At 43.3% G+C, this 14,686-nt stretch overlaps 1 protein-coding gene across 1 annotated transcript; it reads left to right on the forward strand.

Moving 5' to 3' along the window:
• Nucleotides 1-9,404: 9,404 nt before the first annotated feature.
• LOC149345477 (uncharacterized) lies at nt 9,405-10,265 on the forward strand. The gene has a single exon (XM_089586084.1). It carries the CDS (start codon nt 9,405-9,407, stop codon nt 10,263-10,265), a length of 861 nt encoding a protein of 286 aa, XP_089442210.1.
• Nucleotides 10,266-14,686: the final 4,421 nt, after the last annotated feature.

Consider the following 14,686-nt stretch of genomic DNA (forward strand, 5'->3'; position numbering starts at 1 on the left):
GGCTGGGCCAGCTTTTAATAATTGACGGCCCGAGCAGGCGGCGAAGTTGGCGGCACACGTGCAACGAAGCGGCAATTCAGTAGCGCGGTGTTGTGGTTGCGACCTGGCGATGAGTTGTAAGGATGAGGGCTACACGAATTCCAATTCCGGTAGATACGTGGGTTTGAAAGTGAAGAGCGTCGCTGTTGTGTCGGATGCCACTGCCATTGCCAAAAAGAGACCAGATGCAGGCTGCGCCAGCTGTTAAAAGGCGACGGTCTGAGCAGGCGGCCACGTCAGCAACCAAGTTGGCGGCACACGTGCAATGAAACGGCGATTGAGTAGGCGCGGTGTTGTAGTAGCGGCCTTGCGATGAACAGTCAGGATGAGGGCTACACGAATTCCATTTGCGGTAGACACGTGGGTTTGGAAGTGAAGAGCGTCGCAGTTGTGTCGGTTGCCACTGCCATTGCCAAAATGAGACCAGATGCAGGCTGGGCCAGCTTTTATTAGACGACGGTCCGAGCAGGTGGTCACGTCAGCAAACGAGTTGGCGGCACACGTGCAACGAAACGGCAATTCAGTAGTGCGGTATTGTAGTAGCGGCTTTGCGATGAACAGTCAGCATGAGGGCTCCATGAATTCCAATTCCGGTAGATACCATGGTTTAACAGTGAACAGGGTCGCAGTTGTGTCGGTTGCGACTGCCATTGCCAAAATGAGACCAGATGCACGCTGGGCCAGCTTTTAATAGGCGACGGTCCGAGCAGGCGGCCACGTAGGCAACCAAGTTGGCAGCACACGTGCAACGAAACGGCGATTGAGTAGCGCGCTGCTGTAGTAGTTATCTTGGGATGAACAGCCAGGATGAGGGCTACACGAATTCCAATTCCGGTAGATACATGAGTTTGAAAGTGAAGAGCGTCGCTGTTGTGTCGTATGCCACTGCCATTGCCAAAAAGAGACCAGATGCAGGCTGGGCCAGCTGTTAAATGCAACGGTCCGAGCAGGGGGCCACGTCAGCAACCAAGTTGGCGGCACACGTGCAATGAAACGGCGATTGAGTAGGCGCGGTGTTGTAGTAGCGGTCTTGCGATGAACAGTCAGGATGAGGGCTACACGAATTCCATTTGCGGCAGACACCTGGGTTTGGAAGTGAAGAGCGTCGCAGTTGTGTCGGTTGCCACTGCCATTGCCAAAATGATACCAGATGCAGGCTGGGCCAGCTTTTAATAGGCGACGGTCCGAGCAGGCGGCCATGTAGGCAACCAAGTTGGCAGCACACGTGCAACGAAACGGCGATTGAGTAGCGCGCTGCTGTAGTAGTTATCTTGGGATGAACAGCCAGGATGAGGGCTACACGAATTCCAATTCCGGTATATACATGAGTTTGAAAGTGAAGAGCGTCGCTGTTGTGTCGTATGCCACTGCCATTGCCAAAAAGAGACCAGATGCAGGCTGGGCCAGCTGTTAAAAGGCAACGGTCCGAGCAGGGGGCCACGTCAGCAACCAAGTTGGCGGCACAAGTGCAATGAAACGGCGATTGAGTAGGCGCGGTGTTGTAGTAGCGGTCTTGCGATGAACAGTCAGGATGAGGGCTACACGAATTTCAGTTGCGGCAGACACCTGGGTTTGGAAGTGAAGAGCGTCGCAGTTGTGTCGGTTGCCACTGCCATTGCCAAAATGATACCAGATGCAGGCTGGGCCAGCTTTTATTAGACGACAGTCTGAGCAGGGGGCCACGTCTGCAACCAAGTTGGCGGCACACGTGCAACGAAGCGGCAATTCAGTAGCGCGGTCTTTTAGTAGCGACCTTTTGATGAACGGTCAGGATGAGAGCTACACGAATTCTTTTTGCGGTAGATACCTGGGTTTGAAAGTGACGAGCGTCGCAGTTTTGTCGGATGCCACTGCCATTGCCAAAATGAGACCAGATGAAGGCTGGGCCAGATTTTAATAGGTGTTGGTCCCAGCAGGCGGCCACCGATCGGCGCACAATGCTAAATTGTGTGCTCTTCGTTCTTCAGGTATTCGTGGCTGTAGGCTCACCCGGCGATGGCATCTTTCCACCACCCTCGGGCCGATACACTTTGCCAACTTCAACAGGACACGCTGCAATGTTCCGCCCGGTCATCATGCTGGCACTAAAGCCGACAACGCAGAAGCATGTGGACGATATCCCCCGGCTGGATCACGATTTCGGTGCGATATCCGGGAGACCTGCGTCATCCGGGGCTTCGTGGGAAGCCTTTAAAAGAAAGAGCCAGCACAGCGGACGACACAGTGGGCTCGGCGGCATCGATCGGCGCACAATGCTAAATTGTGTGCTCTTCGTTCTTCAGGTTAGGGACAAATGGTCCAATGTCAAATCTGTAAAGAGCAATTGCGTTGGTCTTGTTGTGCTGCCGAGCCCGCAGTGCTTGTTGTGCTGTTGCTGTGAAATGCTCTGTGTAGCCAAATTGTTGCTGAAGCTCAGCGGTGATGTAGAGGAGAGCCCCGGTCCGGATAAATTGGATGAGATACACGCTATTGTGTCAGAGAGGGCGTCACAAAATACTTTACAAAATGGCTTGCAATGTGTGGAGCGTAGGCTGACCGAAATGGAAGCATCACTCGCCACATTGAGGGAAGACCATGAAAGGGTAAAATAATGCGTGAAAGCAGTCAGCTACATGGAAACAGAATTTACACATGTAAACATGAAAATCGACGATCTAGAGAATCGTAGTCGAAGGAATAACTTGGTCATCTTCGGTTTAAAGGAAGGCGCTAAAGAAGACAGAGCAGCACTGGAACAAGCAGTCATAAAAGATACATTTAAAGACATTCTGGGCATCGAGGTCCGTTCTGTAGAACAAATTCACCGAATTGGTTCTAAAAATGCCCGTCGTGAACGACCAGTTATCCTGCGATTTTACGATTTTGCTGAAAGGATGGAAGTATTGCGCAATTGCTTCAAGTTGAAAGACAGTGCAATATCGATATCAGAGGATTTCTCGGCAAGTGTCCGAGAAACGCGTCGAAAGTTGTGGGAATCATCTGAAATCGAGCGCTCGAAAGGCGATAAGGTAGCCTTAGTGTTTAACAAACGCAAGGTTAATGATGATATGTATGTGTGGGACGACACAGAAAACAAGCGAATTCTAGTGAATCGAAAACAAAACACTGTCAACGGCAATACAAGTGAGCAGGACTGACACAAGAATACTACAGCACAACTTACAATTTTAAGCTTTAATGCCAGAAGCATTGCCAATAAAACTGACAAATTAGAAGAACTTTTGCTGTTGTATTCCCCCGATGTGGTCATAATCACAGAAACATGGTTGCATTCCAGTATAGACGATCATGAAATAATCCCTCCCTCCTATTCGCTACTTCGTTCAGATCGTGATGGCCGGGGAGGCGGGGTGGCGATTGCCATTAAACAAAGTCTGACATTCCACCAAGACCCCGGAATAGCTAATCATGAAAGTACTTGGTGCAATTTAAGATTTAACGAATCTTCGATATTTATAGGTGCCGTATACAGACGTCCTGGGGAGACTGAAGATTATCTTACGCAAATGCATGACTTCTTAATAATAAGAATAATAATAATAATAGTTTATTTTTCCTCTTTTGCAAAGGAAAGGAGCAGCCACGAAAAAGCTGCTTCAGAGAGCAGCTTGACGGGGCGACTGCCCCCTTTCTGACGGCATTTGACAGCGCAGGATAAATGAACTGATTGAATTTTTACATCAATAAATCAAAATTGAAAGAAATTTCAGTTAAAAAGCATAAAAAAAATCAAAGTACATCATGTACATAGCACTAAATGAGGACATGGACAAACTGTTCACAAAAACATTTGACGGAATTGTTTCAGGGAAACAACTGTAAAATCTTTCCGACTATTGCGTGAGTGCTGATTGAGTAAAACAGGAAGCCTGTAACGAAGCATCTGCTTGCCATAGTTTGTGCGACAGCCAGTGATATGCCAACGTTCTGGATTTCGGATGTTATGTGTATTGATGTTTTGTTGAAGCACCGCTAGTAATGTTAGCGTGTCGTCCTTCTTGGTGATGCCTAGTCTATAAAGTAGGCAAAGTCTGTAGTTATACAAAGATGTCATTTTAACAATTTTTAGTTGCTCAAATAATGGCCCTGTGTGTGCGGTAAAAGGAGCTTTAGAAATTAGTCTGATTGCTCTTTTTTGCAGCAGTAATAACTTAGTGATATTTTCTCCAGTTGTGGTTGCCCACACTAGTGAGCAATAGTTTAAAATAGAGGAAAAAAAGTGCATTGTATAGGAGAATATTAATCGAGAGAGGAAATACTGAAAGATGTCGACATATAGAACCTATAGTGCGTGAGAGCTTTGTGGCTAAGTATTCTACATGGGCATCCCATGACATATTGTCTGAAAAATAGACGCCTAACGTTTTGACAGATTTGCTAACTTCTATTTGACTGTCGTTGAGTATGAGTGGGAATAACTCGAATAATCTGTTTTTGGGGTGGAAGAGTACAGCTTTTGTTTTATTTACATTAAGTTTTAAACTGTTCTTATATGCCCATTGATCAATTTTGCCTAAGGTCGCGTTAGCACGGCTCGATAGATCAATACCTGAATGACCAGAGAAAAACAGACTGGTATCGTCGGCGTATTTTCTGCTCCCCTTCCTGTCAACATAATAGCGTATGCAGACGACCTCACAATGCTTTCCTCAGGTAACACAGAAAGAGAGCTGCTAGAACACGGCAATAAGTTCTTAGAATTCCTGCGTCAATGGTCCTTTAAGAACTACCTAAGGGTAAACATCACGAAGACCAAAGCAATAATATTCCGAGCTAAAAACAGAATGGTGCGTGCAAATTTTGACCTTTGGTTAGGAAACAAAAAAATTGATGTCGTGCCAGCTGTGAAATGTCTTGGTGTTGTTTGGACCGAATCACTTAATTGGGATAAACATACTGAGAATATCTGCGCTAAAATAAACAAGATTAATGGCATCCTATGCCGCCAGAGGCACACACTTCCGCCTAGAGTTAAATTATTAATTTACAATGCATTTATATTGCCACATATAACTTATTGTCTCATGGTCTGGGGGACAACAACCAAGCAAAACCAAATGAAAATTCTAATGGCGCAAAAACGAGCAATTAGATTAATAGCTAATGTGCCATGGTGTACTCATACGGCTTCCTACTTTGCAAGGTTCAGTATCATGAAACTCTCAGAGTTATTCCCATTCAAGTTAATCTCTATGTATAAAAATGCTGTTTCAACTAAGAATGATCTCCTCTTGTCAAGTTTCAACCTCATTCGTTCGATTCCATCTTATAACACACGGAACAAAATGTCATGGTCCGTACCTTTCTGCCGCACTACATACGGTAAGCAGTCAGTGACATATAGTCTACCACACTACCTCAATATTCTGCACAAGAACAACATCATACTTGAGAAGACTTCACGGCATAAATTAATAGCACTTATTCCTTTGTTTGAATGTGTTTGAATGTGTTCCTTTGTTTGAATGTGCATCATTTTGACATCATGATTAGAACATATATATATGTATATATAGCTTTGTGTATCTTCTTTCTACTTGATTTGTATCTCGGTTGATTATAAATGCGTTTCCTGTACATAAAAATTTTGAGCAGTTTCTTTTGTCCAATAATGTCGAGTGATAACAGAGGCATAACGTCATGCAAATGTTGATGTATATATTTTGTGGCTGTATTTTCTTTTGTGCTTGTGAGTGCGCTCTTCCACTGCTGTTGTGATTAGCTGCCAGGCGATACCGCCGGCAGGGGGCGCAGGGTGGCCCTCAAGCTGCACCAACGCAGCTTTTTGCCTTGCGTCCTCTCTCCTCTGTTACTGATGTAACCTTGTGAGAGTTAATAAAGATGTATGTATGTATGTATGTATGTATGTAAATAATGTATTTTGCAGATGGATCTATGCTGACAATATCATTGATGTAAAGAATAAAAAGAAGAGGGCCTAAAAGACTTACTTGTGGAACTCCTGAGATGACGGGCTGCACTGCAGAGGAAAAACCATTTATTTCAACATACTGTGTTCTACTGGATAAGTAAGAAGATATGAGGTAGTAGGCTGTACCACGTATACCATAGCGGTCTAGTTTATTGAGTGACGTTTTGTGATTAATGCTGTCGAAAGCTTTCGAGAAATCTAAAAAGACTCCTAGCACTAGTTTCTTTTCTACAAAATTCTCTAAAATATACTCTTTTTGCGTGAGAACGGCAAGCTCAGTTGATCTTTTTTTCCTGAAACCAAACTGAGCGGGGTTTAAAATATTGTGACGGTCGATGAAGGATGTAAGACGCGTGAGGATTAATTTTTCTAAATCTTTTGAGAAGGTAGGCAAGATAGAGATTGGGCGATAGTTAGCAAGGTCGTTTTATCGCCTTTTTTAAACTACTATCACCTTCGCAGACTGCATGCTGCGTGGAAATACCCCTCCTGAGATGCATGTAGTAAAAATATGTGTCAAACAGCTTGATATACCATGAATAACAAATTTAACTGGCTTTATCTGAATGCCTGTACTATCTACAGATTTGCTGTTATTAAGGCTGTTGAAAGCCGCAACCACCTCGTCGTCTGAAACAGGATTTAAAAAAAGAGTACAGTTATTGCGATAATAATTGACCGGCAAGTCTTCGTAAGATGAGGAGGGTTGAGCTGTGGAAATAAAAAAGTCATTAAATGCGTCCCCAGTTCGGGTCCCTCACAATCTATTCCGTGAAGAGTAATTTTGGTGAACGGTTCTGGCGTACGCCCTATGATTGAGCTTAATTTCTTCCAGGTCGCCTGGCAACTATTTCTCGACGAGAGAAACAGGTTCTCATAATACAGTTTTTTCGCGGCTCGAAGCTCCTCTGTCACCTTATTCCTGAATGATTTGAAGGTTTTCAATGCGTCAGGACATTTGGTTTCCAAAAAATTGCTGTACAGTTTGTCACGTTTTTTTATCCGTTTAAGCAACTGATGACTGACCCACGGTTTACGAGCCTGCCGGGGGGGATTGTGTACTTTGTGTGGAAAGCAGGTAGAATATATTTCCTGAAATATCGTAATAAATTTACAATACGCTACCTCGGGATTTCGTTCAGAAAAAACATCACTCCAATCCGCGCCGGCTATATGTTCACGAAAGTTAGAAAGTGTAGAAGAATTAATATCCCTGTAAGAATATACTTTCGGCCTTCTCTTGATATTAAGAGTAAGGTTTACAGATAGGAAAATGGGTAGATGATCGCTAATTTGTAAACTGATTACTGCGGATGTTAGATGAGCTGGATTTATATTTGTAACGAAAACATCTAGTAATGTTTCTGATTCACTCGTTACTGTCGTTGGCGCATTCATAGCATTCAGACAACAGTGAACATTTAACAGTAAATCTAATTCATACCTCACCGTGCTGTTCGATAAAATATTAATGTTTAGGTCACCACCAAGAACGATATTATACTTATGTTGGTTTACATACTCAAGAAGGGAATCCAGAAAAGAAAGGAAAACACTCGTATCGCCAGATGGAGGACGATAACACACAGTAAACACATATGAACGGAATTTAAGTGTAAGTACCTCATAATGGGCGTTTACACAACAAAATTCATCCAGCAGTTCACATTCCGTATCTTTTAAGATCAACAGCGATACGCCACCTCCTCGTTTACCCTGGCGGTTCAGACAGTAACTCTTATAAGCTGGGATACTAAATGTCTCGTCCTCAGTACAAAACCATGTTTCTGTGAACAACAGAACGTGAATCAGCAACTTCACTTCAGCAAGAAAACACTCAATGTCGTCTTGCTTCCCTCTGCCTGAACGCAGATTAAAATGAGCAAAGTTCAAACATTGCTGCGAAGTTTTGCAATGGAAAGCCAGGTCCGATGAACAGACTGGACTTTGCGCAAAATTAAGCATTGAAAAATATAACAAAAAATAACTGAACAAACATCAAAGTGGTGTTCACATCACGCGTTCACAAGTTTAGCGAAATCCTCCGGGCTACGAATGACAATAGCAGTCTCCCCTTCCTCCTTTCTAATAAGTACGCGACCACCGGCATGCCACGCGAAGCGATAGCCGTTTGCTGCTGCCCAGTCCCGGCTCAACTGCAGAAGCTTTTTGTTGTACTTCGTCAGGTTTTCCGATATGGAAACAGAAGAGTTGGCCTTTCTCAAAGCTATATGGCCTGCGAGCCACTTGTCGCGAAGCGCTTGGTGTGAGAAACGTACAAGAATCGTGGGTACTTTCCCCGGTTTAGCAGGAGGACGGTGAACATTATCTATGTCACTCGATTTCAGTACTTGAAGTTTGATCGTTTCAGCGACATCGTTCAATTTAGCTAGCAAGTCTTCTTCAGGGGAAACGGGGAATTCCGTGATCTTCGATGTTGTGCTTCCTGCTATATAGCTGTAGCTCATTTACAGACAGTTTCAGTTGGTCAACGGTGCTGCTATCGCAGCTTTTCTCTTCTAGCTTCTGGACGCGCTTCTTAAGGCTACCTCTTTCCTTGTCTTGTTGCTCCTGTTTCTCTAGGATGGCATCATATTTGGCCGACATCATTTCTATGGATGCCCTTACTTCCTCGACTTGAGACGGCAAACACGCGAGCGCGTCCAACTTCTGAACAATATCAATGAGGCTTGCAGCGAGTTCTACATCAACGGAACCCTTCCCACCAGATTTTAGCTTCGAGTTGCGGAAAGGCACAACACAACGCCACGATTTGCGACAGGCTTCACCTTTAGATCTAAAAGTCGCCTCCGACCAGCCCGAGCAAGTACCAAGGTGATAGCTGCACTTACATTCGGCGCGCAGCAGGGCCTGGTCATCCGCTGGTATGTTTTCGTCACAAAATGGGCATACAGAAGAGATTTCGGCGCAGCATAAAAACGAACAAAGAACACAAGCAGTGTGGCAGCAGCGGTGGCAGTGCGGGAAGGAAATACAGGAGACAAAATAAACCAAAAAATGTTATTCAGCACCAACCTGGAAAGCGAAGCAAGATCAGATTAGGGGGGCGTCCTCGCTCTGCCGCAGCTGCCGCCAAAATGCCTCGTTCGTGAATTACAGCCACCAGGAGCACAGCAAGGGTACGCAGGTGTTACGTCAGGTGTCATAGCAAAGTCAACGACCGGACTAAACTGTTGATAAGTGGGGATTTCAACCTTTCGGGAATTGATTGGGATACAATGACGATTGGAAATAAAGAAGTGCGTAGCTGTGAGCGGCTCCTAGATATAATGTTCAGTCTCTCATTGACACAATCTTTACCGTGCAGGTTTGTACGCACTATTCTTTGCACGCTAGAAAAAGCGACGATCGCTGTTTACTTCTGTTCCCGTGCCCGCGGGTGTGCTTTGATGTTGCTTGTGAATGCTTTTGAATGATTTCTCTGCTTTTGCGCTCTGGCGACATTGAATCTAACCCGGGTCCTATGACTCGCTCCCTTGACATAGACAACCTGCCAGACAATCCATCTGAACAAATGAAAGTTATGTTTAAGCTGCTTAAGGATGTACATTCTCGTACGTTGCAAAGCTCTAAAGATCAGGCCGAATTAGCAGCTGATATTAAAGACATTAGGAATAGTCAGAAGAACATTGAATCAAAGTTGGCTGGCATGCACAAGAGGCTTGATGAACTCGAGGAAAAGGGAAAGAAAATCGACGACATGCATCAGGAGCTCTCATCTTTAAAGAAATCTGTAGAAGACCAACATACTCGAAATGATTTCTTGCAGTCTCGCCTTGATGAAGCCGAAGATAGATCGCGACGTGAAAATCTAATATTTAGGGGTATACCCGATGAGGAAGAGACTTGGGCAGACACTGAATCGAAACTCCTGGAAGCCTTGACTAAGATTGTCGAAGTATGCCCTTCCAGTTCAATGCAACGTGCACATCGCCTGGGCGTTTTTTCAGATGAGAAGTGTCGACCAATCATAGCCAAATTTTCGGACACTAAAATAAAAGACAAGATATTAGCCCTTCGTAACCAATTTAAAACGGATAACATCACAATCAGTGAAGATTTCTCACCGGCTACGCGCCAGGCTCGGAAAAAACTTTTTGAATTCGGAAATATTCACGCTGGCCCTCGCTCTTTTAAGATACGCTATAACAAACTGCATATCAATAAAAAATGCTTCATGTATAACACTACCAAGGACACTGTTGAAGAAATCGTGGCACGTGGCGAATCGTCTAGATTGGATTCTGTGGCTGGATCTTCCGCTTCACCGTAGGGAATCGCGAGGGGTAGTGGACAGTTGCCATCGTCGATATCTGTTCTTTATACTAACGTCAGGAGCCTACTTAACAAGCATACTTCTTTATCTTCTGCCATAGACACATGCTCAGCTGACATTATAGCGCTAACCGAAACCTGGCTCCCAACGCATGTATCGGATTCCGAAATCTTCCAAAACGCTCATCGGTACTCGGTATATCGTTGCGATAGAATAGCCAAACGTGGCGGCGGTGCTTTACTTGCTATTTCTAAAGACATTCCATCTTCATGTATCCAAGTCTTCAGCGAATTAGAACTAATATTTGCGTCAATAGTGATAGGTCATCTTAAACTGATTATTGGCGTCTGTTACCGTTCTCCTTCTTATTCGTATACATTCACTAACGAACTTCACGATGCTATAAATCTTGTTCGCGCACGATTTCCTTCATCACCACTTTTTCTTCTTGGAGACTTTAATTCTCCAACTATTTCATGGACTGCTCAGCCGCCTTCTTTATCTTCCCCTTTGTATCAAGCTAAAGAATTCTTTGAACAATGCACCATGTTTTCGCTAACTCAGTTAGTAACAAAAGCCACAAGGACAGTAAATAACGCTTCGAACACTCTTGATCTAATTCTAGCAACTAATCCAGAGTTAGCTACTGATATAACATATCTTCGAGGCATCAGTGATCATGTTCTGCTCAATTTTTGCATTAATATACCACGTCCAAAACCGAGCAAAATAAAAAAGGTCATTCTAGATTACAAACGCACCAACTTTGCCGCTATTAACAATGAACTGGGCATATTTGTTGATTACTTTATTGCTAACTCCGACTACTACTCTGTCGAAGAAAACTGGATATCATTCAAAACGAAGGTGCACGAACTAACTGATAAGTATATCCCTAAGCGCATCGTCACCTCTAATCCACAAACACCCTGGCACAACTCTCACATCAAACGATTATCTAACAAAAAGAAACGTTTATACCGCCGCGCGAAGCTTTCACCATCTAACGCGCGATGGGCGAAGTACAAGTCTGCCTTCGACGCTTACGTCAACGCGATTAAACGAACAAAGAATACCTTTTTGTCTGCCACATTACCAACTATTTTGAAAACGAGTGTTAAGAAATTCTGGCGCGTTATACACCCTGAGAACGACCCATTAATTAGACTACAAGATGCCTCCGGTAACCTTATCCCCAGTGATCTTTGTGCTTCCGTGCTGAATAACACATTCGTTGAAAGCTTTTCCTCCATTTCAAGCGTTAATCTGCCTCACATACAGCACCACAGGTTCCCGACAATGTCACCTATAACTATCGATCCACCTGGCATAGCCAAATTAATTGAATCCCTGAAAAATGATTCTTCACTTGGTTCTGATGCGATTAGCGCTAAATTTCTAAAAAATACTTGTGCTTATAGTTCAGTTATACTAACCAAACTTTTTCAACAGTCACTCGACACAGCAAGCCTTCCTAACGACTGGAAAATTGGGAAGGTGGTTCCACTTCACAAGTCCGGTGGTAAGCACTCCCCTCAAAACTTTCGTCCCATTTCGCCACTAGCACATGCTGCAAATTACTAGAACATATCATTTTCAAGCATGTCGTTACCTTTCTCGATGAGAATTCATTTTTCACACCTGCGCAACATGCTTTTCGTCAAACATACCCGTGTGAAACTCAATTACTTGCCTTTACTGATAAGCTATATCGCATACTTGACAACTCATCTTGTGCTGACTGCATTTTCTTGGATTTTTCCAAAGCCTTTGATAAAGTATGTCATAAATTGCTGCTACATAAATTGAGCCATCTTAATCTCAATCCTAACGTCTTCGACTGGATTAAATCTTTACTTCTTAACCGTTGGCAATTTGTGCATGCTAATAACACTAATTCACCGATTGCTAACGTGCTATCTGGTGTTCCACAGGGATCGGTCCTTGGACCACTCCTATTCTTAATCTATATTAAGGACCTTCCTTGTGCCATATCTTCCAACATTCACCTTTTTGCTGACGATTGTGTAATATTTCGGGAAATAAATAACGTTAACGATACTGACGCTCTCCAGTCAGACCTCAATTTGGTGTCAGACTGGTGCACTACATGGAATATGGAAATAAACATTAATCAATGTAAAGCTTTGCGTGTTTCTCGTGCGCCTAACGCTCTTCCTTCATATTATCATAACGGCACTCCTCTTGATTGGGTAAAAACATACAAGTACCTAGGTATTCATATCACTCAAAATTTAACATGGTCTATTCATATTGACTACGTTATTAATAAAGCTAACCGCATGTTAGGGTACTTACGTCGCAATTTCTCAGCCGCTCCCTCATTTCTTAAGCTTATACTCTATAAAACACTTATACGTCCTAAACTAGAATACGCAGCATCAATATGGGACCCTACACATGATAACCTTGTATATTCCTTGGAACTAGTCCAAAATATTTCCGTTCGCTTCATTCTTTCAAATTACAACCGTACGGCAAGCATCACAGCCATGAAATCTAACGTGTCACTCCCACCGTTACAATCTCGCCGTAAAGTTGGTCGCCTAACACTATTTCACAAGCTATATCATCATGTTACGCTTCACGACTATTTCATATCACCCCCAGAATACATTTCACGTCGCATCGATCACCGCCACAAGGTTGGCATCCCAACATGCCACACCAAATCTTCTTTTCAGTCATATCTTCCTCGCACATCTGTGGAATGGAACCGCCTTCCCCCCGATATTGCAGCCATTGCAGATAACAAAACCTTTCACGACGCAATAGCTAACATTGTTTATTCAGAAAGAAGTTGATTCATGTGTTATATCTGTTTCCACTGTGTTATGTACATTGATTTTATGTTATTTACGCTTTGTGAATGTTGTTTGTTTTAATTTGGAGAAAATTTATTCTGTACTACCTGTTTTCACTGTATTGTATTCATTGTTCTTTATCCTAATTAACCCACTCCCCTCTGTAATGCGTATGGCCCTGAGGGTACAATAAATAAATAAATAAATAAATAAATTGTTAAAGAACCTACTCGAGTGCAAGGAAACTCCCACGCAATTCTTGATATTGCCTTCCTGTCAAAATCATTAAATCCAGTAATAACAATAGAAGAAGGTATCTCTGATCACAAGATGCTTGTATTAACATGCTGTAACTTCAGCGCGGGTAACAAACGCCGTAAAAGTTCTTCGATGAAAGCAGTGAAAGACTACAGCAGGGCTGAAGATGAGAGTGTAATAGACTTCCTTGACATAGCGCTAGATGATTTTTCAACCGGAGAATCCCGAGGACCAGTGTCCGTAAACAGCCTGTGGGTAAAACTAAAGAATGCGATTGCGCACTGCGAATCCAACTTTATTCCGACAAGACAGAAAAGAATTAAACGCAAAGCTCCGTGGTTAACACGTTCAATAATTCACCTGAAGAGAAAATTGCGTAGAAAGAGAAAAAGAAAAGGCAATAGATTAGAGGTGATTGCGCTGTCAAGTCAACTGAGGTTGGAGATCAGGGCAGAAAGGAGGTTATTTTTTACCGACACATTAGAAAATTTCTTGAAAACACAACCGCAGAAATTCTGGCGATATTTGGCGGAACCAAGAGACCACACCAGAAAATTAGAAATTGCTGGCATAGTCGTCGAGGACGAACACGAAAATAGCCAATTCCTTCAACACGTACTTCCAATCAGTTTTCACGCGAACAAATGCGGTAAGCATAGCTGAGACAACTTTTGATTCTCTGATGCCCGAGATAATAATAACTGAGGAAGGCGTGCTAAACTTACTTCTGCAGGTTGACACGAAAAAATCATCCGGCCCAGATAGTATTCCAAATCTGTTTTTGAACCGATATGCGCAGCAGATATCCCCTTTCCTGCGTACTATATTCATCGAGTCACTGAAAACTGCCACGCTCCCTGCTGACTGGCTTCGCGCGAAAATAATACCCATTCATAAACACGGAAACAAATTAGTAGTTGACAACTACAGACCATTATCGCTTACAAGTGGTTGTTGCAAGCTTATGGAGCACATTATTAACAAAGCAATTATGAGTTACTTGGAAGAAAACAACTTATTGAATCCGACCCAACACGGTTTCCGAAAAGGGCTGTCCACAGTCGCGCAATTATTAGAAATAACGCATGACTTCACGAGAGCAATCAATTCCCGAGAACAAGTTGACAGCATTTTTATTGATTTTTCTAAGGCTTATGACCATGTTGTGCGCTGTAAATTAATTCACAAACTAAAGCTCCTTGGCATTAATTCGGAAGTAATAGCATGGATAGAAGCTTATCTGTCAAATCGCACCCAATATGTGGTTATAAATAATTATGAATCGGAAAACCTCGAAGTAGTTTCAGGTGTACCGCAGGGATCCGTCCTGGGACC

Source organism: Amblyomma mixtum, chromosome 4, assembly GCF_055824585.1.
Source record: "Amblyomma mixtum isolate Tamu chromosome 4, ASM5582458v1, whole genome shotgun sequence".
Classification (NCBI taxonomy): domain Eukaryota; kingdom Metazoa; phylum Arthropoda; class Arachnida; order Ixodida; family Ixodidae; genus Amblyomma; species Amblyomma mixtum.